This window comes from Kogia breviceps, chromosome 19 (genome assembly GCF_026419965.1).
Source record: "Kogia breviceps isolate mKogBre1 chromosome 19, mKogBre1 haplotype 1, whole genome shotgun sequence".
NCBI lineage: Eukaryota > Metazoa > Chordata > Mammalia > Artiodactyla > Physeteridae > Kogia > Kogia breviceps.
In genome coordinates, this window is record NC_081328.1 from 20,327,058 (window position 1) to 20,348,159 (window position 21,102).

General features: G+C 41.8%; 1 protein-coding gene across 21 annotated transcripts in view; it reads left to right on the plus strand.

Annotated features, from left to right (window-relative positions):
* Nucleotides 1-21,102, plus strand: part of SYNRG (synergin gamma) — a 101,324-nt gene that overhangs the window by 68,663 nt on the left and 11,559 nt on the right. For 11 of the 21 annotated variants that reach the window (XR_010838078.1, XR_010838080.1, XR_010838083.1 and 8 more), the window contains 2 exons: nucleotides 486-582; nucleotides 4,789-4,937. Coding sequence is in view for 4 of the 21 variants with exons in the window: in XM_059048605.2 (XP_058904588.1) it covers nucleotides 486-582; nucleotides 4,789-4,937 (246 nt within the window). In the remaining 17 variants the exon portion in view is untranslated. Of the gene's footprint in view, nucleotides 1-485; nucleotides 583-4,788; nucleotides 4,938-20,790; nucleotides 20,875-21,102 lie in introns of all 21 variants that reach the window. The other 10 variants (XR_010838081.1, XR_010838074.1, XR_010838075.1 and 7 more) reach the window with 1 other exon arrangement.

Below are 21,102 nucleotides of genomic sequence, written 5' to 3' on the forward strand. Positions count from 1 at the left end.
TCGTGGTGTTCACACATACGGAAATGCCCCTTGTGTACATATCTTGCCTTCTGGGTTCATTTGGATAGCCTCGCAGAGCTCGGCCTCCATGGCCTTGCGCAAAGAGAAGCTGTGTGGAAAGTCACACATCTTAGGCGAGGCTTCTTTCCCATCTATGATAGTAGACACAGCTCGCTTAACTACCGTGCCCTCTTCTGTCACTGTGTTTAAGACATAACAAAATGATATCATTATCTCTGCCCAAGTTAAAATAATATTTAAGCTAAAGAACCTCTTATTTTTCCTCTTCCAAAAAAAATGAAGGATTGGTTCTTCACTGTCAAAGTTAAATTCTCAGATTTGTTTCAGCATAGTCCTCTATATACATCAGTCAGTCAGGTGTTTTCACACCTCCTGGCTTTCTGTTGGGTTTTCTACTGATAGTAAATTGATTTGCAATGCCTTTTCCTGATTACATAAGGTGATGTGATTTCGTTTCTTTGTAGGTCATTAAGAAGGCCAATGATACCTTAAATGGAATCAGTAGTAGTTCTGTGTGCACAGAAGTAATTCAGTCAGCTCAAGGCATGGAATACTTATTAGGTATGTGCTTTTATATTTTACTTATCCAAAATCATGACACTTTGCAGTCTTTTCAGTTGTCCCTTTGTTACATAGCTTAATCTAGATCTCTCAAACCACATATGACTTCACGAAGTAGCATCTGCATTTGTAGAGAAGACACTGAAGTCCCAGAAAGGAACAACTATTTGACTTCGGATCTCTTTGGCCAGGTTTCCCAGTCCTTGTTATACACAGTGTAAAATTACTGGTTTATCAAAGAGTCTGATAGATGAGGCATTATCATTGGTTTAAAAAAGAAAATTAAATCACTGGGTCTCCAATCAATTCTTACCATGCTGTGTTGAATTCTTCCTTTCTACTCCTCACTGACATCACAGATTCCTTAACTTCCTGGCCACCTTCGGCTATCAGACATGCCAGTCCAACATGAAATCTCAATCCCTGTCCGTTTCAGTGGTCCTCTCCTCCCCAAGCTCGGGCTTGTCCCATGGCCAGAGCCACATGCACTGGACCCTAGTCTTTTTCAGATCTTTACTCAAATGTCACCTCCTAATTGAGGTCTTCCTGGTCTGTCTTACTCAAAACCGTGTCTTGTCTCCCCACCCTGGCACTTCCCGTCTCTTTCCCTGCTTGATTTTCTCCCTAGCCCTGTCACCTTTAATATCTTAAATGCTTTACTTACTGTTCTTATTATCTGTCTCCCTCCACTAGAACAAACTCCAAGAAGGAAAGGATTTGGGTCCGTTTTGCTCACTGCTGGGTCTTCAGCACCTAGACTGGGGCCGGGCACATAGTGGTCTCTCGCAAATACCTGCTGCATGAGTGGCTACGAAGGGATGTGAGCTCTCCTTCCTCCTGCCACCTTGCTCTGGTTCCGCTGTCCTGCCCAGACAGGCACAATTCTGCTGCATAAACAGATGTTCACCGGGTAATGGGGTGCCTATCTTTCCTTCTACTGGTTTTCTAGTGTGGAAGACCGTCTGAGAAGTCCCCTCACTTGGCTTAGAGTGGGCTGTGATTCCTGCCCTTCCCCTGGGCGAGGAAGGACAAGCTGTGGTGCTGTACAGAGGCTGAGCATGTACCACTGAAGACCCCCTGGGATTCTTCTAGTCCTCTCTTATAGCGCCTGGTGGAGGGGTTGGGGGTACGTCTGGCAGCTGTGCTTAGAATGTGGAGACCTTGGCACCCTCATCCTTGCTGGAAGAATTCAGCCATAATTCAGCGACCACAGGAAAAGAACCATTCTGTGTCCTGTTAAGTGTGTATAAAAGATACATGAAGCCACAGACTTTGTAGATCTTTGGGCATTCAGAGGAGTGAGATACTTCTTAATTACAGGCAGACCTAGGAGATATCATGGGTTTGGTTCCAGACCACCGCGATAAAGCGTATATCTCAAAAAAGTATATATGCGAGTCACATGAATTTTTTGGTTCCCCAGTGCATAGAAAAATTATATTTACACTATTACTGTAGTCTGTTAAATGTGCAGTAGCATCATGTCTAAAAAAACAATGTACATACCTTAATTTAAAAATACTTTATTGCTAAAAAATGCTAACCATCATCTGAGTCTTCCGTGAATCATAATCTTTCTGCTGGTGGGGAGGCTCTTGCCTCCATGTTGACGGCTGCTCGCTGATCACGGTGGTCGCTGAAGGCAGGAGGGGGGCCGTGGCAATTTCTTAGAATAAGACAACGGTGAGGTTTGATGCACCGATATACTCTTCCTTTCATGAACCATTTCCGTATACTGTAAAACGCTGTTTGAAAGCATTTTACCCACCAGAGAACTTCTTTCAGAATTGGAGTCAGTCTTCTCAAAACCTGCTGCTGCTTTATCAGCTAAGTTTATGTAATATCCTAAATTCTTTGTTGTCATTTTAACAGTCTTCACCAGGAGTAGATTCCACCACAAGAAACTTTCTTTGCTCATCCATAAGAAGCAATACCTCATTGTTAAGTTTTGTCATGAGATTGCAGCAATTCAGTCACATCTTCAGGCTCCACTTCTAATTCTGATTCCCTTGCTGTTCCCACCACATCTGCCGTTACTTCCTCCGCTGAAGCCTTGAACCCCTCAAAGTCACCCCTGAGGGTTGGAATCAACTGTTAATGTTGATATTGTGACCTCTTCCCGTGAATCACACATGTTCTTAACGGCGTCTAGAACGGTGAATCCTTTCCAGAAGGTTTTCAATTGACTTTGCCCAGATCCATCAGAGGAGTTACCATCTGTGGCAGCTACAGCCTCACAAAATGTATTTCCTAAAGACTGAGACTTGAAAGTTGAAATTATTCCTTGATCCATGGGCTGCAGAATGGATGTTCTGTGTTTAGCAGGCATAAAAACATTAATCTTGTTGTATATCTTTGTCAGAGTTCTTGGGTGACCAGGTGCAATGTCACTGAGCATTCATATTTTGAAAGGAATCTTTTTTTCTGAGCAGTAGGTCTCAACAGTGGGCTTAAGATATTCAGTAAACCGTGTTGTAAACAGATGTGTGTCATCCAGGCTTTATTGTACCATTTATAGAGAGGGCACAGGCAAAGTAGATACAGCATAATTCTTAACGGCCCTAGGATTTCTGGAATAGTAAATGAGCATTGGCTTCAACTTAAAGTCACCAGCTGCATTAGCTCCTAACAAGAAAGTCAGCCTGTCCTTGGAGGCTTTGAAGCCAGGGATCGACGTCTCTTCACTAGCTATGAAAGTCCTAGATATCTTCTTCCAATAGAAAGTGGTTTCATCTACACTGAAAATCTGTTGTTTAATGTAACCACCTTTGTTAATTATCTGAGCTAGAGCTTCCAGATGACTTGCCGCTTGACAGCTTCTCCATCAGCACTTGCTGCTTCACCTTGTTTTTTTAGACTTTAGGTTATGGAGACGGCTTCTTTCCTTAACCTTCATGAACCAGCCTCTGCTGGCTTCACACTTTTTTCTTCTGCAGCCTCCTCACCTCTCTCAGCCTCCACAGAATTGAAGAGAGTTACGGCCGTGCTCTGGATTAGGCTTTGGCTTAAGGGAATGTTGTGGCTGCTTTGATCTTCTATCCAGACCGCTAAAACTGTCTCCATATCAGCAATAAGACTGTTTTGCTTTCTTATCATTCTTATTTTCACTAGAGTAGCCCTTTTGATTTCTTTCAAGAACTTTTCCTTTGCATTCGAAAGTTGGCTAACTATCTGGCACAAGAGGCCTAGCTTTTGGCCTATCTTGGCTTTCGACATGCCTTCCTCACTAAGCTTAATCATTTATAGTTTCTGATTTGAAGTGAGAGACGTGAGACTCTTCATTGAACACTTAGAGGCCATTGTAGGGTTATTAATTGGCCTAATTTCAATATTGTTGTGTCTCAGGGAATAGGGAGGCCTGTGGAGGAGATGGACGGGAACAGCAGATCAGTGAGGCAGTCAGAACATACGCTACGTGGTTTGTGGTGCCCTAAAACAACTACAGTAGTAACACCAAAGATCACTGATCACAGATCACCATAGCAAATATGATAATAATGGAAACGTTAGACATATTGTGAGATTACCAAAATGTGACAGAGATGCCAAGTGAGCAAATGCTGTCAGGAAAATGGTGCTTATAGACTTGCTTGATGCACAGTTACCACAAACGTTCAATTTGTAAAAAACGTATATCTAGAAAGCACAGCAAAGTGAAGTGCAATAAAGTGAGGTGTGCCTGCGTAGTGATATTGACATTCCGATTCTTTTAAACTGTTAATATTCCTATTTTCAGTGAGTTTAATGGTATTTCCCAAATTCAAACAAATGGACTCATAAAGAAGCCAGAAAAAAAATAGCTAATACTTGGTTAATGCCTACTGTTCTCAGACTTTTACAGTATAAACCCATTTAATCCCTTGATGCAGCCATCCTTTGAGGAGGTACTACTATTATCCCAATTTTACAGATGAGGAAACTGAAGCACAGAGAGGTTATGCAACCTGCCTGAGGCTACACAGCTAGTTAAGTGGCAGAGTTGGGACTTGAATCCAAGCAGTGTAGCTCTAGAGTCTTTGCTCTTACCAGTGAGTTTATACTGCAGCATTAAGAGTTGATTGGTCCCAAGGAATAGTAAGTTCACGTCTGTCCAGATACAGTCCCAGTTTCCGCCTAGAATATCAGCCAGCAGTAAGGCTGTTGTGTCTTGCTCAACTCTTTCTGTACGCTTCCAGCACCTAACTCTGTCCTCTCTCACCCCGTCAGGTGTTGTTGAGGTGTACAGGGTAACCAAACGTGTGGAGCTGGGGATAAAAGCCACTGCAGTGTGCAGTGAGAAACTCCAGCAGTTGCTGAAGGACATCGATAAAGTATGGAATAACCTAATTGGCTTCATGTCACTCGCCACACTCACGGTAAGCCCACTAGACAATTTAGCAGTTGCTTTCCTTCTAGAAACCTAAGCTGTAAAGCTGAGTGTATGTTCCTGTGATGGCACTTATTGGAGGATGAAGGTACCTACTGTATCAAGTTATGTTAAAGGAAGGAGATAACATTTGTTCCATTAGTTGAATAGTACCAGGTTGGCTTCTGGATAGCTCCCAGGACCGTTGTACCTAAATAAAATGAGAGTGTAGGAAAATGTTCTCTATCTACATCCTTCTTAAGTCACATATGTATATGCATGTTTTGCAAAGCACTTGTTTGAGTTTCTCCCTTTGCATTTTTAGTTATTTCTGTCCCCATATGTGTCCTTTATAAAAACCGTATGATGAAAACACTAATTCAGAAAGATACATGCACCCCAGTGTTCATAGCAGCACTATTTACAATAGCAAAGACATGGAAGCAACCTAAATGTCCATCAACAGAGGAATGGATAAAGAAGATGGAATACTACTCAGCAATAAAACAGAATGAAACTTTGCCCTTTGCAACAACATGGATGGACTTCAAGGGCATTACGCTCAGTGAAATAAGTCAGACAGAGAAAGACAGATGCTGTATGATATCATTTATATGTGGAATCCAAAAAATAATACAACAAACTAGTGAATATAACAGAAAAGAAGCAGACTCGGGGGCTTCCCTGGTGGCACAGCGGTTAGGAATCCGCCTGCCAATGCAGGGGACGCGGGTTCGAGGCCTGGTCTGGGAAGATCCCACATGCTGCAGAGGAACTAAGCCCGGGCGCTACAACTGCTGAGCCTGCGCTCTGGGGCCTGCAGGCCACAGCTGCTGAGCCCGTGCACCACAGCTACTGAGGCCTGCGCGCCTAGAGCCCGTGCTCCACAGCAAGAGAAGCCACCGCAATGAGAAGCCCGTCGGCATAACTAGAGAAAGCCCACGCGCAGCAGCGAAGACCCAACGCAGCCAAAAAAATAAAATAAATAAATAATTTTTTTAAAAAAGCATACTCGGGACTTCCCTGGTGGCGCAGTGGTTAAGATTCCACACTCCCAATGCAGGAGGCCTGGGGTTTGATCCCTGGTCAGGGAACTAGATCCCACACGCATGCTGCAACTAAGGAGCCTGCCTGCTGCAACTAAGACCCAGCACAACCAAATAAGTAAATATTTTTTTAAAAGGAAGAAGCAGCAGACTCACAGATACAGAGAACAAACTAAACTAGTGGTTACCAATGCGGAGAGGGGAGTGGGGAGGGGTGAAGTAGGGGTAGGGGAGTAAAAGGTACAGATTACTATGTATAGAATAAGTAAGCTACAAGGATATATTGTACAACACGGGTAATATAACCAATATTTTATAATAACTATAAATGGAGTGTAACCTTTTGAAATTGTGAATCACTGTTACATACCTGAAACTAATATATTCTACAACAACTATACCTCAAAAAAATTTTTTTTAAACCTAAGTGAAACAAACAAAAGACTGTATGATACATCTTGTTGCTATCCTGTGGTTCATTTAGCCGGTTTACTTTTTTAGGGTCTTGGATTGTTTTCATTGTTTTCCTGTCATGAATAGTTTTACTCTGAATACCATTAAACAAATGACTGTTTCCCATTTGGGGGATATAGTTTCTCCAAGTGGACTTAAGAGGTCAGAGTGCATGGCTGCACATGTACGCGCATGCCTGCATATAGCTGTTGTTACATGTGTTATATGGATTTACAGGGAGCTTAGGGGCTACTTGACAGTGCTATCAGCAATATATAAGTATACATTTCTTTACATTGTATTCTAGCTTTGTCAATTTCTTACTTTAACAAGTGTGTAAACGATTTCATGAAAGTGTTTTTTAATTTCTTTCATTTCCTGAGGGGCTAGCCAGTGTCTCAAACGATAATTTGCTACTTTTATTTCCTTTGCATATAAACCGATCATCTATCTCTTTTGACCATTTGACCATATATTCAATGAAATATTGTATTGACCATACATATTTCATACTTGTAATAGACTTACTCACACACGTGTGTGTGTGCTCATAAGATTACATCAGTTATTTTTTTCCTCTTCTATTTCTTTCCCTTTTTTAAAAAATTTTTTTATTATTTATTTGTTTATTTATTTTTGGCCATTTTTGGTCTTCGTTGCTGCACACGGGCTTTCTCTAGTTGCGGCGAGCGGGGGCTACTCTTTGTTGTGGTGTGCCAGCTTCTCATTGCGGTGGCTTCTCTTGTCGTGGAGCATGGGCTCTATGCACGCAGGCTTCAGTAGTTGTGGCTCTTGGGCTTCAGTAGTTGTGGCTGGAGGGCTCTAGAGCGCAGGCTCAGTAGTTGTGGCACATGGGCTTAGTTGCTTCACTGCATATGGAATCTTCCTGGACCAGGGATCGAGCCCATGTCCTCTGCATCGGCAGGTGGATTCTTAACCACTGCGCCACCGGGGAAGTCCTCGTCCCCTTTTAAAATATTTCATGGGACAAAGCTATTTTATTTTTATATATTCATACTTACTCAGTTTGTCTGTGATAATATCCTTTATTTCACAATTTATCTTCCTTCCACAGCTGGAATAAATATGCTGTTCCATTTTCTTTCTCCTTTTCCTTACACTTGACCATGTGCCCCATCTGAAAAAGCAGCCAGTTCTCATTGCACTGCACTGATGGTCAGGAGGACTCCCGGCTCTCCCAGCAACCTGTCTTCGACGTCAAGCACATCCTCTCTCCATTGTTATGTTGCTTCTGGCTTGTACTGTTAAGTTCTTAAAGCATTTGAATCATTTCCCAAATCTCTTATTTTTTTCTCTTTGGCCATTTTTCAATTTATAACCTAATTATTTTTTAAAAAATACTGTGTGGCCAATACAATAAGAAATGAACTATAAGTATTTGAAAAGAAGAGATAAAATTATGTTCATTGGGTGATAAGAAATACTTGTAGAAAACTGAATTCAAGAGGTTAAATTTAACAAGTTTGGCAAAAATTCGTAGCATTCTTTTTTTTTTTTTTAAAGACTTTTTTTTGATGCGGACCGTTTTTAAAGTCTTTATTGAATTTGTTACAATATTGCTTCTGTTTTATGTTTTCAGTTTTTTTGGCCGCAAGGCATATGGGATCTTAGTTCCCCAACCAGGGATCAAACCTGTGCCCTCTGCATTGGTAGCATGGAGTCTTAACCACTGGACTGCCAGCAAAGCCCCGTACTGGTTCATTTTTTTATCCACTATCAATTTGTTCTGCACACCACTCTCAGATGTCTCTTTCTAAAATGCTAATCTGATTGTGTCATTTATATCCCGTTTAAAATCCTGCACTGACTCTCCATGGTCTTCAGGGTCAAGTTTAAACTCCTTAGCTCAGTGAGTAAGGTCTTTTCCATCACTTGGACTGCCCTGGCCTCTCTTTCTCTGTTAGACTGCTTTCCCCACTGGACTTTGCATCATTTGTCCCAGAATTCATTCCAAGAGGCCTTCAGTCTTCATTAGATGCCCTTTCTGTGTGTGTCCATAGCACGTTCTGTCGGGGAACTTATCACGCTTCTTGATAATTGTGTTTGCTTGTTTCTTGCCCACTAGCTTCTCAGCTCCTTAAAAGTAGGACTGTGTCCTTTATTTATTTTTTTAATTGAAGTATAGTTGATTTACAATATTGTGTTTCAGGTGAATAGCATAGTGATCTGGGTTTTTTTGTTTTTTGCAGATTATATTCCACTATAGGTTATTACAAGATATTGAATATAGTTCCCTGTGCTATACAGTAAATCCTTGTTGCTTATCTATTTTACGTATAGTAGTTTGTATCTATTAGTCTCATACTCCTAATTTGTCCCTCCCCCTTCCCCCTTCCTTTTGGTGGCCATAAGTTAGTTTTCTATGTCTGTGAGTCTGTTTTTTATATCCATTCATTTGTATTTTTTAGATTCCACATGTAAGTGATATTGTAGAAGTGTATGTCCTTTTTTCCTTTGTGTTCTGACACAGTGTTTGGTGGGACTTTGTACCTTTTGTTTTATACTTTTTTGAACTTTCCAGTTTTTTTCAAGCAAGATAAGCATTTTTGCACCTCATTATTTTAATAACTGGTTTAAATTTTTTTAATAAATGGATAAGGGAAATAAAACGAAGGGAAAATGAAACTAGGGAAATAAGTTAAAGCCAGGTATAAAGTGTACAGAAATATGTGCTATTTTGGGGGGTTGGGGGGCCTTGAGGCATGTAGGATCTTAGCTCCCGATTAGGGATTGAACCCACCCTTGGCAGTGAAAGCCCAGGGTCCTAACCACTGGACCACCAGGGAATTCCCCAAAAATGTGTGCTTTTAAAGTGCTGGCATTTGCTAGTGGTGAGCTGTACAGTTGACCCTTTCTAGGCACTGATGTAAAGAAGACGTGATCAGTTCCATGATTCACTGTGTTCATAACATAAAAATAAACCCTCTACTCAGGAAGCATAATTATTCCTGGTACTCAGAAAGAAACTTCTTTTGTGGGTTCTCATAAAGAGGAAACTAACATAATCTACATTATCTTCAAAAATATCCTTTCAGTAAAGAAAGCAGCAGGTTTCATTGAGTAGTTTCTTAGGAAATCTCTCCATAGAGATCGAATGGCATAGCTCCAAATACAAATTAGTGGAAGTCCTTCCAAGCGGGAAAAAAATAGATGAAATGGTAAACGAGAAAAAACGTGTGGCAGCGCACACTGACAGTGACCGCAAGTCTTTGCTCTGTAAAGAAAACATATAAATTAGTGAGAACTATACCAGCTTCCAGTAAAATCGGAACAGAAACATGAAGTGATTCATAGAGGAGGCACAGCTAAGCGGTAAACATTAATTCAAATTAAAACAAGATCTCAGTTTTTACCTCCTAATAAACCCAGTGTGGGGTTTGGTTATTTATTTGAACCCTGATTGTGTTGATGTGGTAAAATTGGACTACTTCTTAGGGAATTTATTAGGAATTCATTGATTAGGAACTTGGCACCACCCTATGGGAAAGGTGTCTGAAGAGCACATTTTGTTCATTTTCTGCCTGGCCAGGCACCGTGTAAATACCCGGGCAGTGCTGAATGAATGAAGGAACTTGAAAACATTCAGAGCACTTCTCGAAAAACTGCCTAAGGCAAGAGTTCGACATACAAACTCACAAAAAGAAGCAAGTTAAATGCACAAGTTGTTCTCTGTAAAAGTGAAACATTGAAAATAACCTAAAAGTCCAAATCTGGAGAATTAGTTGTGTGACTCTTCCTACTAGGATGTTAGGCCGCCATTTTTTAAAGAAGCACAAAGTTTGAAATAACACAGAACTGTTACCACAGGGCTAGAAGGAAATATGCCAGAATAGTGATAGCGTTGTGTTTGGGTGATAAAACCCTGGTGTTTTTAAAAAATACTTCTAAACTCCAGCTATGCATGGAGTTGGTTGGCTGCTAATGTACGTGGCGTGCCTGTGAAGCTGTGGGATGGAGAGGGACACGTTACCAGGTGTGTCCCCTTTGCATCGTTAGCATAGCAGTTCATCAGAGCCTCTCGGCCTCACAGAGGTCTCACCTTTAGGAGAAAATCTAGAGATTCTCTCACCTTTAGGAATCTAGAGATCAGTGTGGGTCTGGGTCTCTCCTAACTCACCCACCTTCTGCTCCCGACCCTGGGCTGACATGACCGCGTTAAGCCGGAGTACCGCCATCATCGTTAGCCAACTTTCGTGCTGGACCCTAGTCATAACTCTTTACATAGATAAAATGAATGCAACAGTCTTGAGGGTAGATACTGTCATTCTCCCCTTTCTTACACATGAAGAAACTCAGGCACAGAGATATTGGTGAGACCTGGACTCAGTCTGAAAGTCCTAAGTCTGCTTTTTCAACCACTGTATTCTGCTGCCTCCTTGAATATGGGCAAGTTGGATGGGTAACAGCAGGAAGGCAAAAGCCTTTTGGGGAAGAGTGGGTTGTTATTTAGCATCAAGGTTAATGAGATGAAACACCAGGAGTCTATCTTGGCAGCGACTTGGTATAAACAGTCAAGTTCTTTTCTGTACACTTTTTCCCCTGTTTAGATCCCAGGACTACAGAGTAGCTTAAAAGAGTCCCCCTTGCCACTTAGATTTTAAGTTTCTTTGTTCTGGTGAAAGGCAGTTTCTTCTTGTAATTAACGTTTTGAAAACTAGACTTCTAGACAAACCCATCTCTTCTGGTGCTATTAGAAAAAGATGGCTGTGGGAATTCCCTGGCGGTCCAGTGGTTAGGACTCAGCATTTTCACTGCCGAGGGCCCGGGTTCAATCCCTGGTCAGAGAAGTAAGGTGTTACAAGCTGCCCGGCAGGGCCAGAAAAAAAACAAAAAGAAAAAGATGGCTGTGATTGCAAAGCATCTTTCTTTGCCGTGAACTCTTTAACGAAAAGGTATCACAAAAGACCAAGTGTGTTAACCAGGTTCATTATGTATAAGTCCTTTTCAGTTTGGAGCAAAGGATATTTGGGGAGAATCTTGGCCTGGATTACTGCTTTACGGGAGCTGCTGTCAGTGGGTGAGATGGAAGTCAGTTTCATCCTGGTACATCTTGCTCATGAGAAAGGCTTGCCTTCTTGACTCTGATTGCCCCTCCAGACCTTTCTTTTCTTTTTTCTTTTTCTGTAAAATATATGTACAGTAAAATGCCAAAATCTTAGTTATACACCGCTCAATGGTTTTTACATATGCATACCTCATATAACCCATACCCCTATCAAGATACAGAATAGCCCATCATCCCAGAGGCTTTCCTTATGCTCCTCTGTTGTCATCACCCCACTCGGAGATAAGTCATGTTCTGGTTTTTTACACTAAGGATTAGTTTTGTTTCAGACCTTTTTAAAGATGCCATAGAATTTGGTTTTGTGATTTCAAAGGAAGACTGTTGGGTTTGGTCACACATCTAACTTAGGAGTGTTGCCCTCTCACTTACGGTGGTTCTAAATCCCTCTACATGGCAAAATAGGAGGTAAGTGGGAAGAGTGGACAGGCATTCTTGCCCTCTCCTTCAAACTCCCCTTAGAGACATCCATTTCTAGCATCCATGTCTAGATGCTAGAGTGATTTTTACCTGACATTTTTTAGGCACCAGGGAAGGGTAGGTATCTGCCACTAGACAACACAGGAATGCATTGCACATTGTACATGAGTGCCATGGAAGATTTGTTTCTCCAATTACCCATGCTATTCCAGTTATAGTTGCTTTTTTCACCAGGTTAGCTGTGACAGAAAAACAATCATTCTTTACTCAGGTATGTTTCCTGATTATACCATGGCATTTCCTCTTGATAAATGGTAGGTCATTGGGTCTATAAAACTTACTTGAACTGCCCACTGCATGAATAGCATACATTCTACAGAGGAAGTATAAGGTTAAACTTGTCATGAAGAAGACAAGATACTTTAAAAACAGATGCATAAATGTAAATGACACATAAAGCAACGTCTGTGTAATTTAACTCAGTTGCAACAAAACTATACAAATGCCAAGGACTCTGTATTAGAGGCTCAAAGCAGAGAAATCATCACTAGAGAGAGAGGCATAATTGAGGTTGTATAGGCAGCTTTTAACTTTTTACATTATTACTTCATTTTAAGTAGAATTTAAAGTTATTTATTGAACTTAATTGCCACAGTCAGGGTCTTTGATTCCAATAACACTGATGTAATACTTACTGTTTCTTTTGCACCTAAAACCTGCTTGGCATTGTGCTGTATGCTTTCCATTCCTTCTCATTTAATCCTGGTAACAATTCCACAAGGTCAGTAGTGTAATCCCCATTTTTACAAGGGCAGAAATTGGGGCTCAGAAAAGGTGAAACTTGCCTGAAACTTGCAAATCATTGTCTAAAAATCCATTCTTTCTTTGTTGGTCCCAGCTTCCTAGGTATTAAAAAATGACTTGTTTCTTCCCACAAAGACTCCATGAAACTCTTCCCATCAAAAGGAGGCTGCATTACTTTTCTCCAGTGAAAAAGTTCTAGGCGGGCTTCCTTGGTGGCGCAGTGGTTGAGAGTCCGCCTGCCGATGCAGGGGACACGGGTTCGTGCCCTGGTCCGGGAGGATCCCACATGCCGCGGAGCGGCTGGGCCCGTGAGCCATGGCCGCTGAGCCTGCGCATCCGGAGCCTGTGTTCCGCAACGGGAGAGGCCACAACAGTGAGAGGCCCGCGTACCGCAAAAAAAAAAAAAAAAAAAAAGTTCCAGGATGCAGCTTGGGCTAAAGAAAGCAGAGTACACAGTCTTTTTATTTTTTATTTTTTTTTTTTTTTTGGCTGTGTTGGGTCTTCGTTGCTGTGCACGGGCTTTCTCTAATTGCGGCGAGCGGGGGCTACTCTTCGTTGCAGTGTGCAGGCTTCTCGTTGTGGTGGCTTCTCTTGTTGCGGAGCACGGGCTCTAGGCATGCAGGCTTCAGTAGTTGCAGCACGTGGGCTCAGTAGTTGTGGCTCACGGGCTCTAGAGCACAGGCTCAGTAGTTGTGACGCACAGGCTTAGTTGCTCCGTGGCATGTGGCATCTTCCCGGACCAGGGCTTGAACCCGTGTCCCCTGCATTGACAGGCGGATTCTCAACCACTGTGCCACCAGGGAAGCCCAGAGTACACAGTCTTAACCTCCAAATTGTGGCTCCTTAATATTTGTTTAAGCTGGAAGTGATAATAGCAAAGTTTTACATTTCCCTTTCCCTTTCATGCTCCCTTTATCCATGGACTAAAACTCCCTCTTGTGGCAAAAGCCTATCTCCTCCGGGCACAGGTTGAAGGAACTTTTTTCTCAAGAGATAAAAAGCCCCTATTTTAGTGAGATGAGTGAATTATTATCTTATTAAAGTTTTATTTCATGCTTGTGAACTGAATTGCAGTTCAGTAGCTTTGTAACCAAGACTCAGTCCTGGAAAACAATACTAATCCATTTTTTGCCATATAAAATCTACGAGAAGAGACAGGACTGTTATTCTCCTGACCTGTGGTCAACTGAAAATCACCCTGGCTCTGTGATTCCACTATTACCCTCAGTATAATAAAATTCTTCTGTACTTCCTTTTGATGTAAAATAAGCAGTGAATTTCAGAGTACTTACTTCCCATTGCTGTGGCATGTCAGGAGAACAGTTTTTTTGTTTTTATTTATTTATTTTTGGCTGCATTGGGTCTTCGTTGCTGCACGTGGGTTTTCTCTCGTTGCGGCGAGCGGGGGCTCCTCTTTGTTGTGGTGCGTGGGCTTCTCATTGCAGTGGCTTCTCTTGTTGTGGAGCATGGGCTCTAGGCGCCTGGGCTTCAGTAGTTGCAGCATGAGGGCTCAGTAGTTGCGGCTCGTGGGCTCTAGAGCGGAGGCTCAGTAGTTGAGGCGCATGGGCTTAGTTGCTCCGCGGCACTTGGGGTCTTCCCGGACCACGGCTCGAACCTGTGTCCCCTGCATTGGCAGGTGGACTCTTAACCACTGCGCCACCCGGGAAGCCCCAGAACAGTTTTTTGTTTTTTTTTTTTAGTAATGAAAGCATTTTTGTCATCTTGCCAGTCTGCACAGTGTTTTAGAGACAGAATCTTCATCATGTCTCTGCACGGCTGTCTTCAGTTGGCAGAAGGTAGATTTCGTAGACAGAATAACACCTCCCCGCCCCCCTAAAATGTCCATGTCCTAGAACCTGTGAATGTTTTACCTTATGTGTCAAAAGGGACTTGCAGATGTGATTAAGTTAAGGGTCTTTGGATGGGAAACTTATCCTGGATTATCTGGGTGGGCCCAGAGGCATGACAAGGATCCTTGTAAGAGGACGGCAGGAGAATAAGAATGGGAAAAAGCAATGTGACAGTCGAAGCAGAGAGAGAGATTGGCAGATGCTACACTATTGTTCTTGAAGAAGGAACCGTGATCCACAGAGTCTGCAGGCAGTCTCTAGAAACTAGAAAAGGCAAAGAGGCAGATTCTCCCCTAGAGCTTGGATAAGGAGGAATACAGTGTTGCCAGCCCACTTCAGACCTCTGACCTCCAGAAGTGGAAGAGAATAAATGTATGTTGTTTTAAGTCATTAAATTTATGCTGATTTGTTAAGGTAGCACTAGGAAAAATTACCAGAAATAAAAAACATTGTAACCAAGAATGGTCACATTGTAACCAAAATCCAAGGTGAGGAAGTGCTTGTGGAACCTGTGTCTAGATCACTCTTTGTATCAAGTCAAATTAAGTTCTGCAGGGGTAACAAACAACACTTCCCAGCCCCAGTTCTTAGCAATGTGAGACAACAGAGCTGTACTCCTAGCTCCTGTTCCAGGTCCATCTCAAGTTGGAGGGACTCTATGCCCTGTCCTCCTTACTCAGGGATCTGGGTTGATAGAGCCAACACGGAGTGGAACATAGTTGGTCACCATGGGAGTATCAAGGGAACGTGACAAATAGCACATTGGTCTGGCTTCCTTCCAGAAGTGACCATATTACTTATACTCACAGTCTGTTAACACCATGGCAAGTTACACAACTGTGCCTAATTTAGAGGGACAGGGAAGGCCCATCCTACATTTGTCCGGAAGGAGGAGAATAAGTCTACTGGTAAAGAACACTAAAATACTACCAAACTCTTCTTCCTTAATAATGATTTTCTTGGATATCATTTTAGTAGTTTATTACTGGCTAAAGATTCAGGATTATATATCCCAGTCTGACTCTGGGACTTGTCAGTGTATGCAGGTCATGTCTAATATAGCTGGGTTTTTAATTTTTACTAAATGCATGACATACTTGCCACTTAAAGTAGGTGATACGCAATTTAAGGTGCCTGTAGAGGGCATATACCTCCTTATAGAAGTAGGGCCATTTGATTGGTGTCACACTGTGTACTACAATAATCTCCCTGCTAATAGATGTGTATTTATAAAGGTTAATTTTATCATTTGAAAGATTAATTTGACTACAGGGTAATTTATGCAGAGCCTTATGACTTTCACTGGAGATTACGATATGACCTTTTCATTGGCTTCTTTTATTCCTTTGGTAAACAGGTATTAAAAGGGCTTTTATTAACTTGGATTTGATTTCAAGATTCACAGTTTCCCCGGGTTCTCATTATTTCTCAAATAGTCCTCATTCAGTAACATGATAAATGTCTATAATGTAGATTATAGACATACTACTATGTTTTTAAACCTCTTCAAAAAGTTTGTTAGATTTTGTCAACGTGAATAATTGTGATGATCATTTAGAGTATTTTATCCTTTCCAGAGCCCTTTTTATGTATCTGTGAGGGTCCTAACACCAATTGAAGGAGGGAGGGAGGTAGGGCAAGTGAAATTGTTACTATTTTACAAAGGACAGAATTGGACAGCAGACAGATGATAACTCCACCTGCTTCTAGGTTTGACCAAATTGGCCGTGATTACACTAAAATACAAACAAAAAATTATCCTCTGGCTTGGCTAAGGCCATGTAGGTTCACACAGTTGAAACTTCCACCTCCCTTTTTCTTCTTTGAGAACTGTGTATTCTTCCTTCCTTAAGGGAGATCCAAATGGATTCAGCTCAGGTTAGTTTAAGAGAGGTTTATGGAACCTAGCACATGGCTTACTATTTCAAATTAGAAGTGGATGGGGAGGGACTTCCCTGGTGGTCCAGTGGCTGAGACTCCATGCTCCCAATGTAGGGGGCCCGGGTTTGATCTCTGGTGAGGGAACTAGATCCCATATGCATGCTGCAACTAAGAGTTCGCATGCCACAAAAACGATCCTGAGTGCTGCAACTAAGACCCAATGCAGCCAAATAAATAAATATTTTTTTAAAAGATACTTATTTCATATTAAAAAGAAATGGTTGGGGAAAGAAATATCATATATAATCTACACATTTTTCTAGGGAGACGGGTTTTTTTTTCTGGGGAAGAATAATACCGTTTTGCAAATACAAAGACAGTATAGTAACTCCTCAGTGGTTCAGCCTAAAGTAACTATAGAACATGTCACTATTAATTTATTGTCAAATTTGCCATCATCCTGGTCACCCCAGTATTCATGAGGAAAAGCCAGCCAACATGCCAGGCTCCCAGATCCTTGACTCTCTGGACTACAAGCCCCTTGTCTCTGTTTCACTTAAGCCACCCACTTGCATGATCACACTGGACTGTGTTATCACATCACACTGCAGAGCCTGGGCAAACTTAAACTCAGACAACTTTCCGAGCCCAACTTGGTAACTCTAGAACTTTCTCACACTTGACTTGCTCTGCTCTTGTTTTTGGTTCTCAAGACAGGACAATGGACCCTTTTACTTTGTTCCTGTCGACTCCCTTCCATCTTCACTTCCTTTCCCACCTGCTTTGTCCTAGTGTTTGAGGTTATTGATGTCTGTCATAGGACAACCAGCTGTTCCGGTTTGCTCAGAACCGAGGGGTGTCCTCAGAGCTAAAATGGCAACACTCTGGCACAGACCAGGAAACTGGTCACCCTAGTGCATTGTATCCATATGTGGAAATACTGTATGATGGTGCTGCGTGCATCTCTTCCCAACCCCATGTTCAGTGACATCACATCGGTAGCTTGAAATCGACCATAGGGGGAGCATTTATACCATGGAAATCAGCAAATGCTTCAAATCAGGGCTTGACTTGTTTTGTTGATTGTCTAGACTCAAGGTGATAGACAAAATGTTAATAATGTAGATTAAACTTCAAAGTATGCTGTGTCTGTAGCCATTATGTTGTGAGTAGAACCAAAAGTTGAGGAAAGATTCTCCAGTATTCAAGAACTATTATCTGATTCAGCAAAGTCACTCATGTATTTGACAGACAAGTGAAGTTGAAGTTCTAGAGTACGTCTGAGTCATTTCAGTCTAGCCCGAGCGCCCTTCACATGGGAACATCAGCCTTCACACCAGAATTAACACTCTTTCAGGAAAGCAAGCAAAGGTTGTTGATCTAAGAGTTGGGCAAAAATCCAAGAAAGCATTTTGTGAGAACAAGATACTATGTGGAATTTACAATAAAGAAGATGGTATCTTTTATTATTTGTAAATTGTGTGCTACACATTCTTTATATCAGTAAAATTTATAATCGACTTACATAGGTGTGTGGGTTATGTGTTTATATGTGAGCACACATACGTCTTCCTCTTTGGAAAGTCAGTTCTTAATAGTCGGGGAGGGGAGCAGTTTTGCCCCAAATTAGCCAGGGATCCTACATGCAGAGGTCAGGTCTTACAGGTCTTTTAAGCTCGTCTTACAATTATCCAGCTTAAAATGTCAATGGTGCCAAGTTTGAGAAACTCTGCTGTAGGGCATATATAAGAAAAATAAATTAGTTCATGTATACCTAACTTTTACACATTAAGAATCCAAAATCTTTTTTTCTTAATTGTTTTAATTGAAGTATAATTGATTTACAATGTTGTGTTAATTTCTGTTGTATAGCAAAGTGATTCAGTTATACATAATATATATTCTTTTTTTTACATTCTTTTCCATTATGGTTTATCACAGGATATTGAATATAGGTTCCCTGTGCTATACAGTAGGACCTTGTTGTTTATCCATCCTATATGTAATAGGTTGCATCTGCTAACCCCAAACTCCCAGTCCATCCCTCCCCCAACCCCTGCCCCCTGTGCAGCCACAAGTCTGTTCTCTATGTCTGTGATTCTGTTTTTGTTTCATAGATAGGTTTATTTGTGTCATATTTTAGTTTCCACATATAAGTGATATCATATGGTATTTTTCTTTCTCTTTCTGGCTTAATTCACTTGGTATGATAATCTCTAGGTCCATCCATGTTGCTGCAAAGGGCATTATTTCGTTCTTTTTTATAGCTGAGTACTACTCCATTGTATATATGTGCCACATCTTTACCCATTCATCTGTTGATGGACATTTAGGTTGTTTCCATGTCTTGGCTATTGTAAATAGTGCTGCTGTGAACATAGGGGTGTGTGTATATCTTTTTGAATTATAGTTTTGTCTGGATATATGGCCAGGAGTGGGATTGCTGGATCCTATGGGACTTCTATTTTTAGTTTTCTGAGGAACCTCCATACTGTTTTCCATAGTGACTGCACCAACTTACATTCCCACCAGCAGTGTAGGAGGGTTCCCTTTTCTCCACACCCTCTCCAGCATTGGTTACTTGTAGACTTTTTAATGATGGCCATTCTGACCGGTGTGAAGTGGTACCTCACTGTAGTTTTGATTTGCATTTCTCTAATAATTAGCGATGTTGAGCATCTTTTCATGTGCCTATTGGCCATCTGTATTTCTTCTTTGAAGAAATGTCTATTTCGGTCCTCTGCCCATTTTTCGATTGGGTTGTTTTTTTGCTATTGAGTTATATGAGCTGTTTGTGTATTTTGGAAATTAAGCCCTTGTTGGTTGCATCATTTGCAGATATTTTCTACCATTCTGGTTTTTTGCTTTGTTTTTCTGCTTTTTTTTGGTTGTTTTTGTCTTATTTTATTCAAGTGTTTTTCATAGTCAAGGAATAACATATATACAATGAAATGCACAGATCTTAAATGTATAGTTGGACCAGTTTTGACAAATGCACACAACCATGTAGCACACACCCCATTGGTATATGGAGTGTTTTCATCATCCCCTAAAGTTCCCTTTTGCCCCTTCCCAGTTAATCCCCTGATCTCATTCCAAAAACAACCAGTGATCCATTTTCTGTAGATTTCCATCACCATAGATTTGTCTGTTCTAGAACTTAATATAAATGAAATTATGTCGTGTATATATTCTTGTGTCAGCTGCTTTTACACAGCGTGTTGTACAAGTTCATCTGTGTTGTGTGTATACGTTTGATCCCTTTTATCACTGAGTAATATTCCACTGTATTAATATACTATGGTTTTTTCAATCCATTTTCTTGTTTAAAGATGCATGCTATTTCCAGTTTTGGCTAATATGAATAGAGCTGCTATGAACACTTCTTGTACAAGACTTTTGTTAACATGTTTTCATTTCTCTTGGATAAAAATATCTAGGAATTGCAAGCTCATATAATAGATGTGCATTTTAACTTTTAAGAACTTAACAGCTTTCAGTCATTGGGCTTTTCATCATTGGGCGACACGCTCCCTATTTCATAGATTTTTTGGTAAGGAATAAATTAAATAATGTAAGTAATGAGCCTGGTGTACTGATTAGCACAGGTAAAGACTTGACTTGTTAGCTGTTAATATATTTATTCTCCCTAGCCGATAACATCCAGATCTCTCGTTCTTGAGTGCTAGGCCTGTATATCCATCTGCCTGCTCATATAGCATCAGAACTCAGCTGAGTCCCACAGGCAGCTTCGCCTCGGCTTGTACCAAATTGAACTCTTCTCCCCAGTCTCCATCCCCAAACTGGTTCTCCTCTCACGCGCCCCGTTAGGGTGAATCCTCTCAGTTGCCCAGTCCCCTCCCCTCCTCGCACATCTAACAGATCCCCCAGGCCTGTTGATTCTGCGGCCTTAATAGCTCTTCATGTGTCCATTTCTCTCCATTCCGCACTGTTGCTCCCTCAGTTCTGACCTTCAGGACCCGTCTCCCCGCTCGCTACTGCAGCCTTGTAACAGAGGCCCAGACCCCCAGTTCAGTGCCTGCATTGCAACCAAAGGGGTCTGTCCACAGTGCAAACCTGATCCTGTCACCATCTAGTTACAACCCTTAGGGCTTCCCAGGATAGAGTCTCAAGCCCTCATATTCCTTTCAAGGCCTTCGTGCTCCAGTTTCATCTCCTCCCTCCTTCCGTAAGCTTGGCTCCCACTCCCTAGATTGCTTCTCATACCTGATCTTTTGCTTAGAGGCCTTTGCCCAGGCTGCTTATTCTACATAGAGTAGATACCCTTCCCTCCCCTACCTCATCCTACCCACCCCTTTCACCTAGCAAACACCCATCAGGACTCAGCCACCGTGTTTCGAAGTTCTCAGAAGCATTCTCTGCCACCACGCTCCTTTCCCCTTGAGTCGGGTAAGTGCCCCACCCCTTCCCTCCTGTGCTGCGGCGCTTGGTCCTTACCCCTAGTGTGGGTCTCGTGGCACAGTGTGGCCTGACACCCACCTCGCCCTGACCCTAACCTGAGCTCTCAGAGGACAGGGATCATTTTGTGCTCATCCTAACATCCCTAGCAACTAGAACACAGCAGGGCAGGCACTCGGTAAACGTCTGGGAAATGGAATAATTGTACTGGTGGTGGTA